This window comes from Nyctereutes procyonoides, unplaced genomic scaffold, assembly GCF_905146905.1.
Source record: "Nyctereutes procyonoides isolate TBG_1078 unplaced genomic scaffold, NYPRO_anot_genome, whole genome shotgun sequence".
Lineage (NCBI taxonomy): Eukaryota > Metazoa > Chordata > Mammalia > Carnivora > Canidae > Nyctereutes > Nyctereutes procyonoides.
The window spans coordinates 13708148-13734156 of NW_026575043.1; the positions used below are offsets into that span (position 1 = coordinate 13708148).

Sequence of the window (26009 nt, forward strand, 5' to 3'; positions counted from 1 at the left end):
GGGTGACCCCAACTGGCTCCAGTTAAGAGCTGTCCTGGGGAGGAGAGGGTAGGAGACAAAGGCCTTCATTCCATGCTGACAGCCTGGCCAACGAGACTGAAACTCTCATTTCACTGGGATGACAGATCTCCCTTTAACAGTCAAATCTGTATGATTCTAATGTCACAAGGAAAGCTGGATCAGAAACACAATTCCCTTCTTTAGCTGGAAAAAAATCTCCTCAGCTTGGGGGGACTGTAACTCAGATGTATAGCCTCTTGCCTCCCAAAGCTGCTGGAATAGGAATGACTCTAGTGACTCACCCGTCACCCTCTTCTTCTTCCCTAATCTGGGTAGCAGCATCAAAGCCTTGCCAAAAATCCTCAGGAGCACTCAGTTCTCCCCCTCTCACAAGGGACACCATTACCATCAGCATCGGACACACTGATGGAGCAAATGACTCACCAGGTCCCCAAGTGAAGCCTGGAATGGACTCTGTAACACCAGCTCTCCTGTCTTCCCACCTGAGCTCTGCTGACGCAGACATTGCATATGGTGTGGCGAAAGGACATGGCCTTTCTGCCCAAACTCTGGAGATTTCAGGAGGTCCCTCCCCACCCAGGCTCACCTCTTGACAACAGGGAGCACTCCTCACTGGCTGTTGGGAGGATCCCACCTTCTGCAAACCTTCTGAGGGAGTGGGTACTGACCATTCAGAGGGCTTTGGACCAAAGAAGTAGTGACAGTCTGATGGTACCAAACATCATCCATCAGCAGCATGTGAGTTAACCGGTTACCCAATTAACACGTTGATTGTAAACTGATAAAATTTGCTACCCAGATACAACCATTAGCTGGTATGCCCAGACTGGACTTAAAGGCTGTGCTAGGGCTTTACAAGCATGTGAGTTAGGTAGGAACTGTGTAAAGTATAGGATTCCTTAGCTTGAGCTTAAGACAAACAAGTGCTAGAAAAAAACAAAAAACAAAAATGACATTTTAAATCCTTGATATTACAAAAACAGGGCATGTCTTCTTTAAAATCATTAAGATTACAAAAAATGTTGTTAAAAAACTGTAGAACGGCATGTGTGAATATCTACTAATTGGGCAGTTTTGTCCCCATTTCCAGGCTATTCGTAAGCTCAGGGTGGTTCAAAATAGAACCCCTCGTCCAGCCAAGGCTCCAGGTCCCAAATGTCACGTGCTGGGGGCCTATCCCACAACTCTGCCCCTTCCATGTCCCATCGCGTCCTGCATTACCTGTCCCATCCATGATGTCTGAAGGTTGGAGCACCTCGTATGAGCAGGGATCCCTGGGCATTGGGACCGGCTCCATTTCGGACAGGGCAGGCAGAGACAGCTGGCTGGAGCTCAGGGACTGTCCATTTTCCAGCGAGTCATCTTCATTCGATATGGAGAGTTCCCCATCTGTGGGAGCGAGAGGAGATGGCCCAGTTAGACAACACCCACCTTCCAGGGAAGGGTGACATTTATCATTTGCTAATCGAATATAAATGTTTTTGAACAATCTTTTTCAAGGTCAGTCTGTAAAATCTACACTTGATCTTTTGATTTTCAGACACTTTATTTTTAGACATATGGCATCTGACCACGAAGGCAGCAATTTCCAGTGACCTCTAGTAAATTGCCTGTTTGCTCTCCCTCTCCGTCTTTCACCATATTTTTGGATGTACCTTTTTTAATGAAAGTGAATTAAAATGAACTATTCTTTGTAATTTTGGAAAACCTGGAAAAATCGAGCAGGCCTCAGAGGCTGGAAAACCTTGAGTAGGAATTCCTACTCTAGGGAGCCCAGGGCTTCATACCACTCAACACACACCAGAAGCATGGTTCGCTAAGGCTCTAGGAAAAATTCATCCTTTTTCTCCTATTCCCACCAGCATCCAATTTTTCTAGAGAGGTAAATGTTTAGGAGGGCTCAAAGTTCCTTGAGGCTCACCTCCTGACAAGCTCACTGGCTGTTGGGAAGGTCCCATCTTCTGCAAACCTTCTGAGGGAACAAGTACTGACCACTCAGAGAGCTTCGACCAAAGCTGAGGGCTGCAGCATCCTAAGGATGCTGGGAGTGTCAGAATTCTCCCCCTGCCCACCAGGGATCACACCTTGGGGGTGGGGAAGGGCAGACTTTGATCTTGCTTAAAGCTTCTCAAAGCAAGGGTTGGGCGGCTAGTTAACACCATGGTAGAGGATCAAAGGCTCCCGCACAATGGCCATTTGTCAAATCAAAATTCCCCCAGTGTGATTTCATCCTAGCCCAGGGGAGTCCTAAATAACTAGACATTAAAGTCAAATTAATTTTTAAAGAGGACGGAAAGCTGTTCCAAGTAAGATGAATAAACATCCAGACGAAAGACTCCCAAGTTATGCTTAGTCAGAAACACAGGAACCAGCAAAGCCTTAAAACTGGACAAAAGATGATTTACTTGTAGGAATGAAACAGTGAGATGACTCCAAGGTGAATCTTGTATAAATGATCCTTTTCTTTTGCCATGCTCCTCCCAAGGGTTTAATTTTATACACAACAATAAGCAGTGGTAAAGGATGCTCTGTGGGCCCCTTCCTCCCAGTTAGAACTGGCCTGATGAAAAACAGTCAACAGACTAATCTACAAACCAACAGGCTTTAGATAACATATGGTTCAAGGACACAGGATATTTGACCTGAATCTTGTATAAACAGAGAAAAACAGAATAGATACCAAAAAAATCATCTGAGGCAGATGATATAAAGCACTGACATACTTTAAGATTTTTTTTTTTTCTCCTTGTTCTTTTCATTTAGCCTTTTTGGATGCCTGGAAGGGCATGGGAGTTAGTATAATTGTAATAAATAAAATGATGACTACTCCTCATTAATAAGAGAAGAAGAGCAGTGTGGACTCTTAGGCTGATGCTATGGAAAGTAGACTGCCGAACTGAGCATCTGCAGGAGGGAAGGTGGAGTGGGAGGTGGGTTACTGCATTGCCATCCCATAAGGGATGGTCCCCAGTCCCTGCAGCACACTTTAATTTAGCATGTTCACACTGATGCCATGGGAAGTAGCACCACCACTTTGATTTTTGATGTTTCCAATGTAAAGAAGTCCTGGTAAGACAACCAGAGGAGGGGGTGGTTTCAGTGCCACTGCCAAGTTCTGCTTCTTCAGGGCAATGATACAAATGACTGCTGTACGTTTTAACAGTTAAGAAGTACCATGGAAACAGTTCTGGGGCAAAAATACAATTGTAGTTGGATTACCTTAGACTCTATGAATCTCAGTTTCATCAAGGCAGCTGACTTAGGGCTGGAGGCTTTGCTGGTAATGGAGATGCGCTCCTTGGGACATTGCAATTCTCAAAATATTGAGCTCCCCATATATTAAAAGTACCTTTGCTGAGTCACAAAGACTCAAACCGCTTTGGAGAGGAAACAATCTAGGGAATTCCACTGTCATAATTTCTAAATACACATTTCCACCAAAAAAATAAAGATGAAAAAGAAAGAGTAAGACAACCTAACAGAAACCGTTTGTATATATTTTTCATAGTTGTGATTTTACTATGCATCAGATTTCCTGTCTTGGTTTCTTACTATTATAAACATTATAATTTGCATAATTATAATCTTAATGATTATACTGGATGAATAAACTGAATTTTTTAAAAGGGATTTTATTTATTTATTTAAGAGAGAAAGAGAGAGCGCGCACACACGCAAGCCACGGGAGAGGCAGAGGGAAAAGGAGAAGCAGATTCCCTGCCAAGCAGGGAGTTGGATGCAGGGATTGATTCTAGGACCCTGGGACCATAACCTGAGCTGAAGGCAGACGTTTAACTGACTGAGCCACTCAAACACCCCAAATAAACTGAATTTTATTTAGCTATCTTCCTATGGCTGGTCATAAAGGGATTTCCAATATTTTATGATATAATAAAAAAAAAAGGAGGCTCTGCTGATCACCTCCCTACATAAAGCCTTTTCTGCAATTAGAATTCTGACCTTTTAAGAGAAATCACAATAGGTGAAACTTATGTGTTAATATTTCAATATCTAGTGACATATACCCGAATCTTGTATAATTGTTTTGTGAAGCATTTCTCTATTTACACAGCAGCAGTGTACAGATCACATGAATTTCTTAGCTTTTGGCCATTTCAATATTAACCTTGATAACCGTTTTTTAATAATGGTTATTTATTGATTCATGAGAGACACTGAGAAAGAGGCAGAGACATAGGCAGAGGGGGAAGCAGGCTCCCTGTGGGGACTCCATCCCAGGACCCTGGGATCATGACCTGACCCAAAGTCAGACATTCAACCACTGAGCCACCTATCTACCTATCTATATACATATAATGATCTAGCAGAAATAAATTGAAGCCATTCAATAGATATGACAAATCCATTATTAATATCATTTATGGCCAAGAATAGTAGTGACAAAAGTGAAGACCATCTGGTTTGGATTCTTATAACATGGGGCTCCCACGATGATGCCATTGTTAAGTAACTTGTTTTAAAATTCTTATTGTGACATTTTCAAACATACACAAAAGTAGAAATATTAATGTAACTGATCCCATATACTCATCATCAAGCTAAGAAATCAGCTGGGAATTCCTAAGGTTTGGTAATTCCATATTTGATTAATTTGAAGAGTATGTAACTCTCTGTGTCCTTTCAATTTACAAAGATGATTTATCAGCCTCTTTATTGGCATTTTAATTAGCATTATTAGAAAAACTATTTTCCTTTTTTTAAAAGATATTTATTTATTTATTTGTTTGTTTTAGATTTTATTTATTTATTCATGAGAGACGAGAGAGAGAGAGAGAGAGAGAGAGAGAGAGAGGCAGAGACACAGGCAGAGGGAGAAGCAGATTCCATGCAGGGAGCCCGACGTGGGACTCGATCCTAGGTCTCCAGGATCAGGCCTTCGGCTGAAGGCAGCACTAAACAGGGTGGCTGAGCCACCCGGGCTGTCCTATTTTCCTTTTTTAGAAAGAACTTAACCCTCCAGATTAGGAGGAGTCTAGTCTCATGGACTATTTGTACTTTTATCTATCAAGATCATCACTGTCTCTTGTTATCAGGGATGAGAAAGAATTTGCTCTTTATAGTAATATTGGAAATTATACTAGAAATAATACTAGAGGGGCGCCTGCGTGGCTCAGTCAGTTAAGCGTCTGCATTCAGTTCAGGTCATGATCCTGGGGTCCTGGGACTGAGCTCTGTATTGGGCTCCCTGCTTAGAGGAGAGCCTGCTTCTCCCTCTCCTCCCTTCTTGTGCTCTCTCTTGCTATCTTTGTTTCTCTCTCTCAAATAAATAAAATCTTTAAAAAATAATGTTAGAAATAATATTGCCCTATGTAATATCAGAAATTATTTTGATGCTTTACATGATCTTCTAAAATTATCCATAATAATGGCTTTCAAAATTGCACAAAACTACCGCCAGGGGCAGCCCCGGTGACTCAGTGGTTTAGCGCCACCTTTGGCCCAGGGTGTGATCTTGGAGACCTGGGATTGAGTCCCACATCAGGCTCCCAGCATGGAGCCTGCTTCTCCCTCTGCCTGTGTCTCTGCCTGTGTCTCTGCCTCTCTCTCTCTCTCTCTCTCTCTCGTGAATAAATAAATAAAATCTTAAAAAAAATAAAAACCAAAACAACTGCCAGTAATAAGTTTCCTACCAGGATGAGTAGTAGGAATAGGAAGCAGGAGAAGGCATGCAAGGCCAGAGGGGTTGAGTCAGTGCTGCTCTAACTTCAGCAGGCATCACAATTCTTTGCAGGGAAGTTAAAGTAGATGGCTGGGCTCCACCTCCAGAGTTTCCAGTGGTTTTGGGGTGGGACAGAGAACATGCATGGCTAGCAAGCTCTTGGGGGATGCTGGGGCGGATTCTACTGGTCAGAGTTCCACACTTTGAGACCCACCGGATTAGAGGTTAGGAATCAGAGATGCAAGATAATCTGGAATGACAACAGTGCCTTGATATGATGAGGTTTGGGGCAGAAAATGCTGTTTATGTGGCTAGCAGGGAATAGAGACAGTTGGTTTAAATCTCAAGACAAGAGAGCAGGAAGTTGCATTGTTTAGCTGTGGATCATGAATCTGAGCTTGTCACAAAGGACTAGGGCACTGGGAAGAGCAGTAGGGTAGGGTGGAAAATTAAAATCTGAGCCAGATGCAGACATATTCAACAGGGTAAAATCAGGTCACAGAAGTGACAAAGAACATGATGCAGAAGTGGGTGCAAGTCAAGGTCGTAAATTATAAATGATGAGACAGAAAGCCATGGGGTCTAAGGTATGGAACTGGCCATGGAAATTGTGCCAGCCTTATTCCCCTCTACCCCTTGTGAGAGCTAAGAAATGAAGATGTTGGTAGAGTCAGGTTAACACCGAATCAAGGAGAGTGAGGGGAGCGGTGACAGCGAATTAATTCGTTCAACAGGCAAACATCTGTCGAGAGCCTGTAACTAACAACATGCATCACAACCCAGGAACTGCGGGCGCTCGCAATGACCTTGCGGGTCAGGCAGATGTTTGCTTTCAGCACCTTATGATGCTTGTAGAGACCCCTGTCCGGTTGGCTGCCCCCACCCCGCCCCCAGCCCTGGAGCTTTACCACAGCGCACCTGCCTCCCCACCCACGAGCCTGGCACGGTGCCAAGTGCTAAGAGGACACAGCACAGGTGCAGAAATGCAGAAACACAGACACGGGCAGGCATTAGTGTGAGACGTGGGGAAAAGAAGCAAAAGTGGGAAGTTAAACCCTGATAAGACTTTAAAAAGAAGGAAAAAGAGTTGAAGTAACTTAGAAGACTTGAGCTCCCAACATCGGGACCACGTGTTTGAGGAGGATTTGTCTCCCGTGGAGTTGTTTTTGATGTTCTTTCTGAAAGCATGATTTACATAAAAGTTGTGCTCCAGAGGACTGGCTCCAAAGGTACATTAAAAAAATGTTTTGCTTTATTTAGGAGTTGTATCCACCTGTAACTGGATGTTACCTTTGTGCCTATATTTGAAGGTTTTTTTTGTTTGTTTTAATTTTCCTCCATTTTTAAAAAAGATTTTATTTATTTATTTATTCATGAGAGACACAGAGAAGCAGAGACATAGGCAGAGGGAGAAGCAGGCTCCCTGCGGGGAGTCTGTGTGGGACTCAATCCCAGGGCCCTGGGGTCATGACCTGAGCAGAAGGCAGCTCAACCCTTGAGCCACCCATGGTCCCTCCTTGATTGTTGTTTTGTTTTAGGAATACTCTGACTTTAGGGTGACTGACACCTTGTAATCAGTTAAATTTTCTCAAAGCTTAAGATGAACTGAAGCTGTTTTTTGTTTTTTGTTTTTTTTAATACATAAAGGTCACAGGGAGAATGAGCAATGGGAATTCTTTGGGTTCTCAGAGATAGCCATGTAACAACATTAAATTAAATCACATTAAAAATTGCACAGAAGAGATATTTTGTTCCAAGAGGGCTCACAGTTCATGGCGCTTTGAAGTTGAAGACAAAAAAGAATGAGTTTTAATTCTGAAAAAATACTTAAACATTATTTATTTATTCACAAGAGACAAAGAGAGTAAGAGACATAGGCAGAGGGAGAAGCAGACTCCCTCCCTGCAAGGAGCCTGATGCCGGACTCGATCCCAGGACTCTGGGATCACGACCTGAGCCAAATGCACTCAACCACGGAGCCACCCAGGCATCCCTGAAGAAATATTTTAGTATAAACTTAAGCTCACCCCTGAATCTGATTTTATAGGATATGCATATGAATTATGTAAAAATCTATGTTTAAAAATGTATTTCTAGTTGGATCAGACATCTCTGCTTAAATAATAGTTGACTACAAGTATAAAGGATTGGTTTATACCTATATGTTGAACCATTATGACAATATATTTCACGTGGATCAGAAAAAAAAGTAAAACTTTAAAACAAGATTAAATAGTACAAATAAAAGTGTGCACACATATTTATTTATTCAGATTGCATAAGAGGGAGGCCAGATGGAGAGTTGCTGGCTTACAAAACTTTTTGATTTTTAATTTGCAAAATAAAATGTGTACACCAAATACAAGAAAAAGAGCAGTGTAGTGGGGGAACATAAGCAAACAGAGCTAATAGAAGATGGACTATTCCAAGAATGAAGAGTATGTGTACAAATAAGTCAAAATCAAGTGTCCCAGGTGCCTCTTGTGAAACGCAGAGCCTTGCTGGAATGAAAGAAATGCAAATGAAGTGACCACGTGGGTGGTGCCCAGACATTAAAAAATGTGTCTGAGATAATGTCAAGGACAAAAGCAGGAATGTAGAACAATATGTACCTGTGGATCAGGATCACATCAAAATGAAATATGTATGCGGGATGGCAAATTTTCCAAAGTAAACTTGGTAAGATAGAAATAGAGTTCAATGATTATTAACTTTTTTCTATATATAGATGCTTATATTTGGCAAACAAAACAACAACATAAAAATTTCATGTTGCCTTGTTACATTAAATGAAAAAATAACAGTTTTTTTTTTGGAGGGAAAACCCCGCCCTCACTCCTCTGATTTCTTGATGAGGCACTAATTTTCCCCAAGTCCTCTTTTTTTTTTTTTTTTTTTTTGGTCTGGCTGCTTTTTCTTTTTTTCTTTTTTTCAGAGAAGTTTTTACTAAAAGATCAAGGATAAAAATGAACACTCCTGGCTAATGAGCTCAACATCTGACAATAATTACCAATAGCTTTAAAATATATACCCAAAGTACAACTTCAAGAGAACCAGGTTTATTTATCCTATAGACAGAGCAGTTCAAGATGTTGAGAGGCATCAATTATTTAAATTGTGACAATGTGATTGTTCTCAAAGTGTGTTTATTTGGGGGAAAAAGTGATTACAAAAAAATACTGAAAGGTAATTTGCCAATGAGGTTGCAGATTTTAACAATAATCCATATAGTCTTAGATTTTTAAGTGTATGGCTTCATAATTTAAGCAAATCGAAAACTTGATGTAAACAGATTGTATCAAAGAGCTATTCAATATACATCACTTTAATGTTCCATAAAAACTGAGTAAAAAATCATATTTGAATGATTTACTTTTATATTTTTATCTGATTGTAACTATAAGATGTACTATACATACAAGAGGCAGATACCTTCTCTGAGAGGTGTAAGAGTTGCTCATGAATGCCCTCTAAGATTAGTGAAACCAGTAATTTTTATATATACATTCATGTGTATATATATGTACTTCAAAAAGCAAAGCATCTCTTCATTCATCAACTTAATGGGGGCCACCATGCATTGGTGCAGCACCAAAAGGTCCTGAAGTCACTTGAAAAGGATTATTGGGAGTGAGATAGAGTCCTGGCATGGGATATGATCCTGCAGGGGCAGGATATGGTGCTGGTGGTCTCCAGGATCCTGGTGGAACAGTGCCCCGTGGAACAGGTGGCACTGCCCCGGGTGCTTGGGGAGGGGGCATGGGATATGGCCCTGGAGAAGGATATGGCATATTAGGGATAGTATACTGGCCTCCCCTTCTAGGCACCCAAGGTCCATAAGACATGGCTCCCCATGGACCAAAGGACCACCAACAGCTGGATCTGTGGGCACACCATATGGTCTTGGAAGCCTTGGAAGATTTGCCTGGCTCTACCCTTCTCTGCAGTGACCTCATTGCTAGGTCCCTGTTTCTCTACTGGGTGGAGAGAATCTAAATGGCGAGTGCTGTGGGTGTACTCCGCATTTTCCCCTCCTCATCTTGGACCAGTATTGATCCAGGACTCAAGCTTTCTTCTTGGGGGCTGATGTAAAGTCCAGGATTGGGGGAGGACATGAGTAGAAAGTTGTCAGGCCCATCAATGACTTCCTGTAGACTAGCCTTTACCAACAGCACTAATATTGGACCCCTCAGATCCTTAGGAGTCTGGAGTCTCAAAGGAAGATAATGCTTTTTCTATCTCAGGTAAAAAGAAATGAAAGGTGACAGGACGGTGCTATAAACCATGCTCTCCATGTGTCTGCAAACAGAAGGGTGCTGGTGAGTACTCCTAACTCATACTCAGGAGGGCTGGGTGGGAAGAGAGAAGCAGCAGGTACAGTGGAAAGAACCCAGACTCTCAGCATAGGCAGGGCCATGTTCTTATTTTTGCCATCATTGGCTTGCAACAAGCTATTGAACTTCTGGGACTTCTGTTTCTTTCCCTTGGAAACAAAAAAGGACTGTTTTGGATAATGCCCAACTTCCTTCCAGATCCAAGTGCTATGTGTAAGGCAGTGGGAAGAAATAAGAAGTCCCCCCGAAAACTTGCAAATAAGCCTGAAATAACAGAGAAGCTAAAATAGCAAACCATCTTTCATTTAGGCTTTCTTCTCCTTGTCTACTTGCTCTATTTGGGCATGTCACAAGAACCAGGAACTACATTGAAGAATTTCAGGTTTATTGTTTGCCAGTAAAGTTTTATATTTTTATTAAAAAACAACTGTTAAATTTTAGCATAGGGCTAGAAGTCTGCGCTCTACATACAAAGCCTCTATATACTCAGTAGAAAGACAAGGAAAAAAAAATGGGACAGTGAAAGGGATGGTCAAAGAAATATTTTTAAGTATTTGAAAGTGTCAAGTGTAACGCCAGACATTTTATATATAATAGTAACAACCCCTTAAAGGATACGTGGGGACTTGATTATAAGCCAGGTACTTGTTCATTTAATATATACATAAAACAGTTCTATGGGGTTGGTACCAAAATTACCCTCCCTGTAGAAAGGAAAGTGAACCCCAGTTGGTTAAAATAACTTGCATAAAGTTACATAATTGGTAGGTAATGAGCTAGTAAGCGGTGAGAGCATGTGATCTCACTTAAAATGACTTATTTTGAAAGTTTACTTCCTCAAGGATGGCAAAAGAACAGTAGAATAATCCTTTATATGTAAAGCACATTGATGTCAGAGTTAAAACCCCAATTCTGTTACCATTAAGTACTTACAATACAGAAGAGCGAACAACACCATGAAATTGCACGCTGGTGAAAACTCAAACACATTTTCATTCATTAGTGATCCCCAATGGCTCTAATTAAAGCAAAACCAAAAAGCAGAGCCACATATGTTAAAGCAAACCATTATCTTTGTGAAGACATGTAAGGAGAGCCTAATGCAAGCATTTGCTAACTCCTGTTCCCCTTTGAGACAAGAGCTATTATTCAGCCTATTTCATGGCCTATTTTAGCTTCCCACACATGCTATTTGACCAAAAAGGGGAACCTCCACTGGGTGGCTGATGAGTTAAAGTTGAAGATGCTTCCTCAAGAAAGCATTCCTCTGGTAGCGATGGTCCTAATATGAATAAGCCACCAAGGACAGACTCATTGACTTTCCTTTTTTTCTTGACACAGACTTTTTCCACTAGAGTAGGAAAAAAATCCACCCATGAAGGTGGCAGAGTCATTGTTTTGAAACCCACAAAGGGGTCACTCTAGCAACACTATACAGAGCTTTGGCAAAGCTTCCACGAATCCCAGTAACCTTTTATTTTTTTATTTTTATTTTTTTTATTTTCTTTTTCTTTTTTTCCCAGTAACCTTTTAAATCATTGTAGTCAAAGCTACTAGCTGTTCTCATAGTCAGCCAAATGATTTGCTGACCAACAGTTAGCTAAGAAATAATTTATTGAATGAGTTTATTGAGAGATTAAAAGCTTTAAGCCCAAGAAGTTGGAAGTGGCTCCCTGGCATGTGTTAAATTTAATGGGAGATACTTTCTTCAATTTGCCCGAGTTCAAGGAAGGGATGTAATTAAACTAAATGGCGCTACAGATAATATTTTGCAGAATTTTAAACATACACAGAAAGTAATACATTCCTGTTGCCTGTTTGCAGATGAATGCGTTTGATTCCTGAGCATTTAAAAACACTTGAACTGAACATCTTTTTTGCAAAACCGAACCAAACCAAACCAAACTCTGCAGCCTCTCTCTTCTGGTGGGCTTTCTTTTCAATGGTGGAAAGGTCACTTTGAGTGTGTGTCTCTCTGTGTTTAAAAGTCTCTGCATATGGGATCCCTGGGTGGCGCAGCGGTTTAGCGCCTGCCTTTGGCCCAGGGCGCGATCCTGGAGACCCGGGATCGAATCCCACGTCGGGCTCCCGGTGCATGGAGCCTGCTTCTCTCTCTGCCTGTGTCTCTGCCTCTCTCTCTCTCTCTGTGACTATCATAAATAAATAAAAAAAAAAATTAAAAAAAAAAAGTCTCTGCATAATCACAGGATTATGCAGGATCAGGGAACCAATATTTTAGGAATCTATAAGTTAGAGAATCTTCCACTTGATTTGCAGCTACAAGTCTTTGGATTATTCTGACCAGCTTACACAGAGGAACAATTTTGGCAAGAGCCATGAGGTTCCTTTCTGCCTGATACAAGCATCTTCGTAACTCAGAGTCCTCCTGAACCTACTATCTTGAAAATCTGTTCAAGATGTGTTTCAATATCATAATTTAATCGATTCTGTGATACTCTGGACGATTTCTTACACAGAGTGGAGTGGTACATGTTTTTGTACTTGGAGAATCATCTTGCTTTTTTTATTGTTGCAATTGTTCTGGGTTGAATATCCTATTCTGAAATTAATAAGAGGCCTCTGCCTAAACCATCAAATACGTGAGGTGCAAGGACTTCTTATCACAAGAGTGGCATTGACCTTGGGAGCCTGTTTCGATTGTATTTTCCTGCAGCTGTTTTCTGCTGCATTTATCAGCATTTCCTGCCTCTCCTCGATACAAACTACAGCTCACGTGGATTCTCAGTCGCTTGCTGGGACTGCAAACCCCGCATTGTGTCAAATGGTGGTGCCTTCCTCCCAGAGCTATTTCTTTCATCTGTACTGGGTACAGCTCCGCCTGTTCCCTCATCTTCACACTGAGGGCCACTGGTTCTGACATCAACTATCCTGATGAAGTATGAAGGCTTTGACCATGAATTCCAAAAGACGACTCTGGCTCCAAGGTTTGTAGCTGGAAGAGGACTTACCGCCTTGCTATTCCTGGGCATTTTGATATCAAAAATGCAACTAGGGCGGGGGTTGAACATAAACTGATGGAGGTGGCACAGCTTCTCCCCTATGCTATTATGTGATCATGTGATTCTCCCAGAATCACGCATTCCTGTGCAAGGGGCCTTGCATGGTTATTGGGATATAGCCGAGCTGAAAACTGGAATCTAAGATTTAAGGAAAAAATCCTCAATGGCTAGAATGGGGAAAGGAGGTGTCAGGGGCTGGTCATATCTAGGCAAGATGTAAGCAACTCTGTTTCTTTAGCTGGGCTCTCCAATAGGGCCCCCACTAGCCCCATGTAGCTGTTATTGGTTAAAACTAAATGAAATTTAAAATGCAGACCCCTCCCACACCCCTTGGTCAGACTAACCATACCTGCAGTGTTCAACAACTACGTGAGGCTAGCTCAAGGCGGCTGTGGTGGCCAGCTCAGATGATGGTAAAGCATTTCTGTTACAGCTGAAAATTTGACTGGACAGCACTAGCTCACGACACACTTGAAAATCACAATAACGACCCTAATGATTATGAAAAAGGGAATGCATTTCTGGAACTGGGAGGTTGAAATGAGGTTGCTAACCTGGCCCACATCCCAGTACGTGGTCAGTTTAGTGGATAATATTTCCTTCCAAGAAATTAAGAGAGGGCTGGGGGAATGAAGACAGGTTCTGGGGCACATGTGGAAGGCAGGAGCCCTGACTGCAGCAGCAAAGAGCCTCAGAGCTGGGCATGGCCAGCCAGCAGTGAAGTCCTGAGGCCTCACAATGGAATCTCCCCGGTGGCTTAAAAGGCCAAAGTGACTCTGTCCTTTGATCCTCCAGCAGCCCCATGAGAAGACAAGCCAGGGCAGGATGGAGTTGAAGAGTACATCATTCCGTGGGTATCCCTGAGACATTAGGGGACCACCTGGTTGGCAGACAGATGGCCTTCCATCAAGCAGGCGAAGGACCAGGCACAGTGAGAGGGGAATAAAGGAAAGCATGGCTTTGGTGCTGGAGCGGTCAGGGTCCTGGGGTTGCATTCACTCTGAAATCAGAGTCCGGAGAGATGAAAAGCTGCCCTGTGCCTTGTAGACACAGAAGATGAGAGAGCTGGGACCAGAATCCTGGGTGGGGAGCTTCTATCCGAGTGCTGTTGTTTTACAGACACTTATGTGATGGTTAAAGCTGAATGCCCTGCTTGCTTGTCTAAATCGACGCAAATTCCAGGGAGGTCAAGAAAGGTTTTCTAGGGGTACGTGGCTGGCTTAGTCAGTTAAGTGTCTGCTTTCAGCTCAGGTCAGGATCTTAGGGCCTGGGATTGAGCCCTGCATTGGGCTCCCTACTCTGAGGGGAGCTTATTTCTCCCTCTCCCTCTGCCTCTCCCCCTGGTCATGCTCTCTCAACTAAGTAAAATAAAAAAAAAAAAAAAAAGGAGGGTTTTCTAAGTATGATCAGTTTTCCTTTTTTTAATATTTATTTATTTATTTATTTATTTATTTATTTATTTATTTATTTATTTATTTTAGTTTTCCTTTTATTAGCTACCAGCCTTCCAAAGTTTGGCTGGCCTTGGCCTTGCAAACATCAGCGCAGACTGGTGGCTGTGGAGTGATCAAGCATCAGAAGGCTGGGGCCAGGTAGGTGGGGGACAGCGATGCCCACTATGCCCATGGTACCCTGCCCTGCCTGGATCGGCAGTTGGAAAGGGTGGTAGGGTGATGGGTCTTCCAAGGATAACTCCTCCAAGGCAGCTGACCATGGGAGCAGATTGCCTGTAACACTTCAGTTTATGGAAACATTCATGATAATTAGGGAAACAAAATATCTAGTGGTTATCTCCCAAAATTCTGGTCAATGAAAAATGAGAGTTATTCTGGAGAAACTTTGGGGCAAAGTTTGCTTGCTTTTAGAGAGAGATACCAAGAAGAGATAACCTTCTCTCTTTCCTCTGGATACTGGGTCTGCATGGGGGGCTGGAACTCCTGCAGCCGTCTTGTTACCATGATGGGCTGGAGCCCAATGACGGCATCCCTTGGCCATGTTGTTGAACCGATGAATTAACCATCCTTGGAGCTGTCCTACCGCTGGACTTTATGATGGGAGATTCATTCATTCACTCACTCACTCATTCATGCCATAAATATTACATTAACACAGAGAAGTGCCAAGCATTGCTCAAGGCATTTGGAGTGCTACAGAGGATAAAACACAAAAGATCATTGGTTTAAATTTGCTTATTGCTTCATCTTTTTTTTTTTTTGCTTCATCCTTCTTAAGGGAAGTCTTTGTGACCTGAAACCAGAAGTCCTTTAACTTACACCCTGTTGACTACACATTGGCTCCACAGGTAATTTAAAAGCCTACAATTAAGTGGCATAAAAAGAACCCAAAGGACACTTCTTGGTTCCTATCTTATTTGACATGTCTATATTTGACACTTCAGACCACTTTTTTTCCCAAACCACTGCTGCTTGTTTTGGCTTCCATTCTGATCCACACTTCTAGTTTACATCCTATTTCTCCATCCACTTCTCAGTCTTTGAGGGTTTTGATTTTATTTTTTTTAAGATTTTATTTATTTATTCATGAGAGACACAGAGAGAGAGGCAGAGACACAGGCAGAGGGAGAAGCAGGCTCCCTGCAGGGAGCCCAATGCGAGAGTCGATCCCACGACCTTGGGATCATGACCTGAGCCAAAGGCAGACGCTCAACCACTGAGCCACCCAGGTGCCCCTTTGAGGGCTTTTCTCATTCCCAGACAATTTCTGCTTTACTCCCAGATCATTTAATGTTGGGGCTCCATGGGGTCTTCCATCAGGACCATTTATGTTCTCATTCTACACCTTCTCTGAGAATGATCATCCACTCGTGTGACTTCATGACATACAACGACTATTCCAAACCTGCATTTCCAACCCAGTTCTCTCTCTTGAGCTTCAGATCTGTATCTTTATTTTTTTAAAATATTTTATTTACTTATTCATGAGAGATACAGAGAGAGAGGCAGAGACACAGGCAGAGGGAGAAGCAGGCTCCATGCAGGGAGCCCGACGTGGGACTCGATCCCGGGACTCGGGGATCATGCCCCGAGCCGAAGACAGATGCTCCACCGCTGAGCCACCCAGGTGTTCCCAGATCTGTATCTTTACAGATCTACATAGATCTACATAGACACTTGGGTATCTCAAACCCAGTGTGGTCAAACCATGGCAATATTTGGTGCCCTAAGCTGGCTTGTTTTGGGTTCCCTGGCTTAGTGAATGGCCCCTATCTCTGTCCATCTGGTCGCTCAAGCCAGAATCCTGAGTATCAGCCAAGCCCACACACCACCCTTACCCCATCCCTGCTACCCCCTGTCATGTCACTGAATCCCAGCAATAGTCACTATCTGGCCATCCTGACGCACATCTTGGCCTCCCTCCATATTCTTCTCCATAGGCAGAGCAATGAGGCTGCAAATCTGATCATGCAGAGCAGCCTTCCGCAACCCCTCAGGGCTCTCAGGATAAAGGACAAGCAACGAGTATAGTGTCCCTGCCTGCATGATCTGCCCCAACACCCCCCTCACCTTACAGACCACTGGACACACAGTCTCTCCCTCTCTATCCTCAACTTGGTGCCTCTACATGGGCTAGTCCTTCCCCTTGTGACATTCCCCCTGCCTGTCAGCTTCTGCAGGATAATTCTCCTCACATGCCAGGTTTCCTCTGTGACACTACTCCTTCCAGGATGCCTTCCCTAAGTCCCCAGGCCTGGGTGGGTGATGCTTCCAGGTATCCCCGGACATACTGTACTTTCCCTGTCATAACTGTTGAGTGCCTGAACCCTACTTCTGGAACTATGGGTTCTGTTGTCCAGGGAAGCCAGGCTTGTCTCTGTTTCATATTCCTGGTGCCCAGGACGGTGCCTGCAACATCACAGGCATTCACCATACACGCAAGAGGTGAGTAAATTTTCTGGGGATGTGTGCTCATGGCTATAAGAAAAATGTCAGTCATTTTTTGGCTTGGGGTGGTGATTTTTTTAAAAAAGATTTTATTTATTTATTTATTCATGAGAGACACACAGAGAGAGGCAGGGACATAGGCAGAGGGAGGAGCAGGCTCCTTGCGGGGAGCCTGATGTGGGACTCGATCCCAGGACCTGGGGATCATGACCTGAGCAGAAGCCAGACACTCAACCACTGAGCTATCTCGATGCCCCTAATTTTTTTTTTTTTTTAAGAACCATATTGCTTAAGAGAATTTTGGTCACAACTTTTATTTACTTTCTTTATTGTTTAAAGCACTTCCCAACTACCCCACTAGGGCAATCCACTGTACTGGGCTTTGAGGAGCTCCATCAGTAATTACATGTCGCTGATGCAGAAGCTAAGCACTCTTTTTATTTCGACACAGCTACCCTATACCACAGCTTTCCGAGGGTGCCATTCCTACATGAGGCATCAGAAACAGCTAAAAAACATGACAAAGTAATTGTGCCTGGTAAAGGCCGTGAAAAGCATTTCCCACAAACTCTGACTTGAAAAGCCTACACACCTGGGGTACCAGATAAACAACTACTACATTTGTCTCCTTCGATCTGCTGGAGAATCTTTATTTTTAAAACATAATGACCTTTTAATTTAAATATCGGGCTTTTTTTTTTTCTCTCTTTTTCTTCTCTTGAATCCCAGAGAAGGGAAAATGCAGCCTCTTGCACAAAAAGCATTGTCCATTGCAGGGAGCTTCTGTTTGTGCTTATCATTAAAAAGAACACCTTCCAAAATGTTGCTCTCACTCAATTAAGGCCAAAAGCACATCTCAGGGCACTTTATTATTTGCTGTGACACGTTATCTCTAATTCCCAGCACACAGTGGGAAGGAAGTTGCTCACTGGTGTTCAGGCAGTTCTATCCTGCATGTCCCGTGCTCCCCTTCCCTCCCCCAGGGGCTCTCTCCTTCCCCAGGGTCTCAGTGGGACTGCGTGGAGACTCCTGCAGGAGCTGCCACGGCCCCAGCTACAACCCCTGCACGGAGCATCAGGCTCCCCTTTGCGTGTGGAAGTGAGTCCCGGCCACTGCTCGGACAAGGTCTCCCTTCCCTCTCCTGCCCTCCTGCTAACTGGTGGCTACATCCATGTGAAATTAAACACACCCATCCCATATGCAGCAGGTGACCCTGGGGGAGAACAGAGGTTTTCCAGGAAAATCCACACAACGGCCACCGTTAACACCCCTGATATTCTTCAAACCCAGCATTACGGCTATTTGTAGAGATTATTTGCAAAAACACAAACAGCAATACTTACTGAGATCCTCTGACCACCAACTGGCAACACGTTACAAAGTTTTCCTGTGTTCCCCTAAATTCCAAATGGAGGACACACAGGCTTAGCAGGGGTTTTAAGAGTCTACACTCGCTGGCGGCCGTGTGCCCTTCAACAGGGCAATAACCTCGCTGGGCTTCCACCACTTAATCTCTATGTTGGAAAAACACCACCAGCTTGGCCAGGTGACCTCTTGAGATCCCTGCTAAGTCAGAGAGATAGCATCAGGATTTTACTAATGGCCAAACCATTCACTGTTTTCAGGATCTTTTTCTCCTTAACACTTAAAAGTCACTATTTGGAAGTAGGATATGTAGCATCCATCTACACAAATATACACATAATATGATACTGTCTATTTAAATAACGGGCAACGAAGTTTCACAGACCATAGAGCTGAATAAACAAGGGGGATCAGAGAAATAGGAAGTTCAGCAACCCAAGTGAATAAACCCAGAGACAGACAGCTGCCAGTTGCACGTGTCAATAAACGTTTAAGTGAACACCAACTATATATATCCCATGCACTGTTGGAGGCCCCATGCGGGGCTCGCTCCCAGGACCCTGGGATCATGACCTGAGCCAAAGGTAGATGCTTAACCGACTGAGCCACCCAGGCATTCCTATAGGCTTGAATTTAAAAGGAACATAGTGAGTCAAAGTTTTTTTGGAAGTAAGTGGTAGGACCAACACCCCTGTTTCAGCCACAGATCACTTAATTTCTCTGTGTTAGTATCACCTCCTCCAGAAGTTCTCCATGATTGTCTTTATCTAAAATCATGGCTCTACCTATGACTTTATCTTTTTGCCCTGCTGCTTTGTTTTTCTTCATGAGGCTTGTCACTCCTTGACAGCAGATCACACGTTTATTTATTTCCTATCTCCTTTAGTAGAACAGAAACTCTGAGAAGGTAAGAATTTTGATCTTTTGGTTATCGCTGTAGCTCAACACATGGGGGACCGCCCGGCACACAGGGGGCACTCAGTACCAATTTGTTGGATGAACAAATGACCCTGAGTCTAAGAGAGCCCTTACGTTCTTCTGATTCAAACAAACAGGCCACAAGGTCGGGAAATAAGCAGTTAAAAAATAAGCTATCAAATTATAGATTATCTTCCATCACTAGTTGGTTTTAACATTTTTATAATTTAGAATGATGATGGCCTCTCTGAACATTTACCTTGTGTTCTTCCCAAACCCGCTGTACCCCTATTGCGGAAATTTTGGAAAATGGGATTAAAAAAATTATGATTTCATGTCCCTACTACAACTTGACTAAACATGAAAAATTTTCTTTTTATGGAGTCTTTAAAGTGTCCTTCATTCTCACATGGTCTCAATATGCCCAGAGAATAAATTATTTTCTCGGATTTTAAAACTTTTATCTAAAGTCCCTTCTAGGGGCACCTGGGTGGCTCAGTGGTTGAGCATCTGCCTTTGGCTCAGGTCGTGATCCTGGGCCAGCACTGGGCTCCGCCCAGGGAGCCTGCTTTTCCCTCTGCCCATGTCTCTGCCTCTCTGTGTGTCTCTCTTCAATAAATAAATTTTTAAAAAATCTTAAAAAAAATAAAGTTCCATCTGGTCTCAAAAATTATGTGATTCTATATGGAAATCAATAAAAGCAAACAAACCCACAAGCCATCAAGTGCTTGTACTCTTTATTTCCAATGCATTTCATTAAATGAAGGATTCTTGACCTTGTTCCTATAGATATCTGAGATCTTTTTCCCTCTTCCACCCAGTCTCTCATTTTCCCTCATTTAAATTTATGTCTCAGCTTGGGATTTTTAACCTGCTAAGAAAAATATAAAGAATTTTGAGGAGAACTATCAGGATAATAAAATCTCATCGATTTTGACTTCACCCTGCCCCAATACTGATAAATCTCACATCACTACTGTTTCCCTTTATACTTTCTATGGCCAAGTGGGGTATTATTAAGCAAAATCAATAATGTAAAGAAGCTAGAAGAGGAAAGCTGACCTACTGAGGATAAACCGCTTTGTGCCAGGTCAGCAAGCTCATGCACAGCCCAGCGTGGCCACCGTGGGAAGGGAGGCCGGCCCTCGCGGGCAGGTGGATGGGCGGGTACAGTAGTTCCAGACACCAGGCAGCTGTCGGGCACCACACGTCCCAGGAGGTGACTGGAGTCATTTGTCCTAGTCCAGGAGGCGGCACACAATGAGGAATTGCCAGCCAGGCACTATGCAATGATCGCTCCAAATCTCTGAAACGTCTCTTGGAAACACAGCTTGGAAAATGATTAAGAAATCCTTTTGCCACTTGCCATTTCACTCAGGTCGTGGGAACAGAGCTGCATCTGTTTTACCCACCAGGATCCCAGCTACAGCAAGGGGCGCGATGCCCTAGAAGGGGAAGGAGGAAGACAGGAAAACCAAAAGCAGAGGTGTAGGAGGGAAACTGAATCAGGCCGGGGGTGAGGTGTCTCGCGTCACCACCCCCCCAACACTGCTAAGGGGGGTTGTGGATCCTGGCACCTCAGATAAAAGGGTGCAGCAATGCTCCTTCCTAACTCTGGGGCCTGAGGACCGATGGTGAGGCATGGAAAGGGTCTCAACACCTGGAAAGGTGAGGATGATACTAATAACGGTGTGTCACCACCTCTTGAGGATGTATGGGATGACGGCTGCTATGCAACCTCGCATGTTGTTGAGGACTGAATTGCATGCCCCGCACCTGCCCCCCAGATGCCTGTGCTGAATCCCCCCCCCGCCCCCCGCCCCACTGCGCGGCTCTATTTGGAAGAAGAGTCTTTAAGGAGGTGATTAAGGTTAAATGAGGTTTTAAGGGCAGGGCCCTGATCCTATAGGGCTGATGTCCTTCCTGGAAGGGGAAGGGACAGCGGGAGCGTGTGTGCACAGAGGGGAGGCCACATGGGGACACAGTGCGACGGCAGCCATCCGCCAGCCCAGCGGAGAGGCCGCACGGAAATCCATCCAGGTGACATCACAATCTCAGACTTCCTGCCTCCCGAACAATGAGGAGGAAGTACGTTTCCACTGCTTAAGCCACTCGGACTGTGACACCGTGTTACAGCAGCCCTACCAGCTAACACACGTGTGTTAGCCCAGGTAAACCTCATCACGTTGTCCATGCTTTCAGGTGACGAAACTGAAGCACAGAGAAGGTAAGCACCTTGACAAAAGTTGCACAGCTAGTCTGCAGGGGAGCTGGAATTGAACCCAAGTGATCGGATGCCAGGGCCCATGTTCCTAACAGCTGATAGCATATAAGGTAACGTGACTAATATCCACAGTGATACAAATGGATGTTTTTTTTTTTTTAAGATTTATTTATTTGAGAGAGTGAGAGCTCACAAGAAGGGGGAGGGCAGAGGGAGATCGAGCGAGCAAGCGAGAGAGACCCTCAAGTAGACTCCCTGCTGAGCGCAGGGCTCGATCCCAGGACCCCAGACCATGACCTGAGCTGAAACCAAGAGTCGGATGCTTAACTGATTGAGTCCCCCAGGTGCCCCTCAAATGCATGCTTTTAATCAGAAAAACCCATAGCAAATACACGCTTCTGCATGTACAGTGTGCAAGGGATTTCTAATTTTAGTCCCTCTCTGCTTCTCCTTTTCCCAGCATCCAAACAGTAAACGTGTGTGGGAGCCTCATCTATCTCAAGCGTTACCTGAGGCTGGCGGGACCTGGGAGCAAGCCTTGAGGTCCGTGTTCTCCTGGAGTGTGCGTGCTGGTAAGGAAAGGCAGCCACCAGCCAAACAGAGAGGCACAGACAGTACAGCGAAAAGACAAGCCAGTCGGGAAGGGGTGGTGACAAGCAGCAGCTCAGCTGGTCCCTTCCTCCACAAGCAGTTTCTGAGCGCACACAACGAAGCCCCTGGGAGCTGTCAGCAGTGCCCACAGGCCCCAGCCTCGATGCCCCCTGTTTCTGTCTCTAGACAATGTGGCTTCTGCTCCAACAACCCATGGCTTCTTTGGTTAAGTCAGAAGTTCCTTGGGCAACACTTACCTAACTGAGTTTTAGGTGCAAGGCGAATAATTAATGCTAAAGTAGAATGTGTTCTCTAGAGTATTCTCGGAGGTTTATAGTAAGAGACATAAAGGTTGCAAGAAGCTAGAAGGGATCATTTCACTAGATGTGAGCAGGCTTTAAATGCGACGGGAGTGTTTATTCAAGCAGGTGGATGCTTATCGTGCAGCATGACACCTGCGGTCACTGGCCACCTTGCTGCAGAGTGCCTAAGGGGGAAGCAGGAAGATTTAAGGGGAGGCCTGGGAGTTGTAAAGAGAGCAAGACACTGGAGAAAATTGACAAAGCTGTGGATTCCTCTTCCCTGGAGAGCTTGGCCAATTGTATTGTGTTTTGTATTTTGGTAAGGCCTTAGCCAGAACAAGAAGGATAAAGTGGCTCACGAAGTGGATTTCCGGGCCCCAGGAGGCTCTGATAGTTCTAGAAGATAGTCAGAAATAGCACAATTTCACACCCTGCCTCCAGCACCCCTGCCACTTAGGGCAGGGCAGGGCCACTTCCTCCTTGTAGCGTTTCAGGGGGGCAATCTGTGCTAAGAAACAGTACTCGAGGAGTGCCACCGGGAAGCCCTGTGGCAGGAATGGACAAGGTCAAATGTACGCGAGGCATAAGGCCCAAGTCACTGACAACGGTGGAATCAGAAGGGTGTACCAGAGTAAGAAACGCAAGCTGCCGTTTTATATCAGGCCTGCAGAAGACGCATAGAAACGTGGTAAACCCAGGATCACGGGGTTGCCTGAACTACCAGGATGGATCTTCACAGGAGAATATGTGCTCAGTAATCTGGCCCACCAGGTAACACCAGCTTCAAACAATAGTAAGACTTGAAATAGAAAATTACTGGTGATGACTGCATGAAGGCTGGAAGAGGACAGTTTGTCATTTCATGGAGCCTAATGGGAAAGAGGTGACAGGAAAGAGAAGAGAAGAGGGGAGGGGAGAGGAGGAGGGTGGGAGAGGAGGGAGGAGGGAGGGGAAGAGGGGGAATGGAGGAGGAGGGAGAGGGGAGGAGGGAGAGAGGAGGAGGGAGAGGAATGGAGGGGGCGGGGGGAGGGAGGAGCAGGGAGGGGAGGAAGGAGAATGGAGGAGGAGGAGAAGAGAGAGGGCATGAGGGAGAGGAATGGAGGGGGAAGGAGGAGCAGAGAGGAATGGAGCGGGAGGGAGGAGAGGGGAGGAGGGAGAGGGGAGGAGGGCGAGAGGAGGAGGGAGAGAGGAGAAGGGAGGGGGGGGAATGGAGGAAGAGGAGGGAGAGGGCAGGAAGGAGAGGAATGGAGGGGGAAGGAGGAACAGAGAGGGGAGGAGGAAGAGGGGAGGAGGGAGAGGGGAGGAGAGGAAATGGAGGGAGAGGGCAGGAAGGAGAGGAATGGAGGGGGAGGGAGGAGGGAGGGGCAGAGAGGGGAGGAGGGAGAGGGGAGGAGGGAGAATGGAGGAGGAGAGAGAGGGCAGGAGGGAGAGGAATTGAGGGGGAGGGAGGAACAGAGGGGAGGAGTAGAGAGGGGAGGAGGGAGAGGGGAGGAGGGGAAATGGAGGAAGAAGAGGGAGAGGGCAGGAAGGAGAGGAATGGAGGGAGAGAGAGGAGGGAGGGGCAGAGAGGGGAGGAGGGAGAAGGGAAGAGGGAGATGGGAGGAGGGAGAGGGCAGGAGGGCGAGAGGAGGAGGGAGAGAGGAGGAGGGAGAGGGGAGGAGGGGAAATGGAGGAAGAGGAGGGAGAGGGCAGGAAGGAGAGGAATGGAGGGGGAGGGAGGAACAGAGAGGGGAGGAGCAGAGAGGGGAGGAGGGAGAGGGGAGGAGGGAGAATGGAGGAGGAGAGAGAGGGCAGGAGGGAGAGGAATGGAGGGGGAGGGAGGAACAGAGAGGGGAGGAACAGAGAGGGGAGGAGCAGAGAGGGGAGGAGGGAGAGGGGAGGAGAGGAAATGGAGGAAGAGGAGGGAGAGGGCAGGAAGGAGAGGAATGGAGGGGCAGGGAGGAGGGAGGGGCAGAGAGGAGAGGAGGGAGAAGGGAAGAGGGAGATGGGAGGAGGGAGAGGGGAGGGTACCTGAGGGGAGAGGAGGAATGAGGGAGTAGGAGAGAAAGCCTAATTTAGGACAGCAAACCTCTTAAAAAATAAAAATGAAGAATACTTAATATACCACTTAAACCGCTGCATAATTTGTATTTAAAGACCGTCCCTCAATAAGCAAAAGGCGCGGTGTTCCTTGGCAACCACTTGTGGCCACTTTCACAAAGCGTCTGCAGCATCACTGTCAATATTATCATCTGAAATCTCTTCTGCATACAGTTATACTTTATCATTTTCTTCACTTCGACTTCTTTTATTGTGGGGAGACAGACTGCCAGCAAGCAATCTGTTAAGGAAATTCTAGATGCCTGCAGATTTTTAACATTTGTCTTGGGAACCCCTAGTGCCCAAAAGAGCTTCAGCAATTAACTTCGCCCCAGCTGTGCGTATTCGCACACCAACAGGCTCCCCACCGGTACCCACATCATTCCTCCAGCCACATCAGCCTGTGCAGCATCCTGCGGTGTGACTCCAACGCTGAGAAAAAGGGAGCTTGATTTCTCTCCTCTAATATAATACCGAGAGCTCTGGAGTGGTCTGCAAAATTCTCTTTTCTCTCCAAAACCGTCTGGAGTTCTAAAGGTTCAACTCCTGATAAAGCGACGCAGAGAAAGGAATCCAACTCCGAGAAATATGCACACAGATTCCCTGTGGGGGGGACCAGTCTCCCTTACCTTTATCATAGATTTCCTTCAAGACTCCTCGTTTTATCAGCTCCTCTCTGCTTTGCCTCATTGATATTTTCCTTTCCAGGGCTACAGCAAAAGACAGAGAAGCAGGTGTGAGTCAGTAACAGAGCTGCTTTTCAAAGGACTCGTATTAAAAAGTAGCTTATGGGAAAGCTTCTATAAGTCACATTTTATTCATGCAAATGAATGAAACCTGATAGGCATTTTAATCAGATTATTTCACTTGATCCTCAAAACAATCTTCAAACCACGTATGAGGTAGGCACTTTTATTTCATTTTATTGCACCCTGCTTTAAGGTGGAGAAATCTGTAGCATAGAGAAGTTCAATAACTTGTCAGGGTTACAAAACTATTGACACGAGGAGCCAGGATTCAAAGGTGGAAATGCTACCTCCACTCTTGGCCCATCTTCCTGATGGTGGCATTTCCTTGTAAGTGGGATTTTTTTTAAAAAAAAAATTATGTAGTTCATATGGATCACGTCTCATATTTTGAGAATTTTGTTGCTTCCCAACTATTAAAAGAAAAGGTATGAAAAAAAAAAAAAGAAAAGGTATGAAAATGTCTCCTATAAAGTGCTCTGGATTGAGAGATGGGGGATGGGGCCAGGTAGTGGGGGACCCCCGGGGGACAGGTGCTCATTGTTCTCCTCTCTTAGGCTCCAAATCCAAGCAGACAAGCGAGGTGTGAGCCGCCCAGTTATGAAACGCACCCACCAGGACCCAGCTGCGCGCCTGAGCCAAACACGTATGCAGGTGGCACTGGAGGAGGGAAGAGGGAAGGTTTCTCTGGGGTCAGGGGGCATGACAGGCGATGTGAGTGAAGAGTCCAGAAGTGGAAAAGTGAGTGGCAGCGCAAAGGGCAGGCCTGTGGCTCCAGGTAAGGTGGGGAAAGCCAGCAGCTGACACTTCTGTTCCTGCCTGAACAC

At 44.9% G+C, this 26009-nt stretch overlaps 1 protein-coding gene across 5 annotated transcripts in view; it reads right to left on the minus strand.

Moving 5' to 3' along the window:
- The window catches only part of PHACTR1 (phosphatase and actin regulator 1), a 549001-nt gene that overhangs the window by 86335 nt on the left and 436657 nt on the right, over positions 1-26009 (minus strand). For all 5 annotated transcript variants that reach the window (XM_055323081.1, XM_055323078.1, XM_055323082.1 and 2 more), the window contains 2 exons: positions 25066-25146; positions 1243-1410 (listed from right to left, as the gene is read on the minus strand). In XM_055323081.1, the coding sequence (XP_055179056.1) occupies positions 1243-1410; positions 25066-25146 (249 nt within the window). The remainder of the gene's footprint in view (positions 1-1242; positions 1411-25065; positions 25147-26009) is intronic.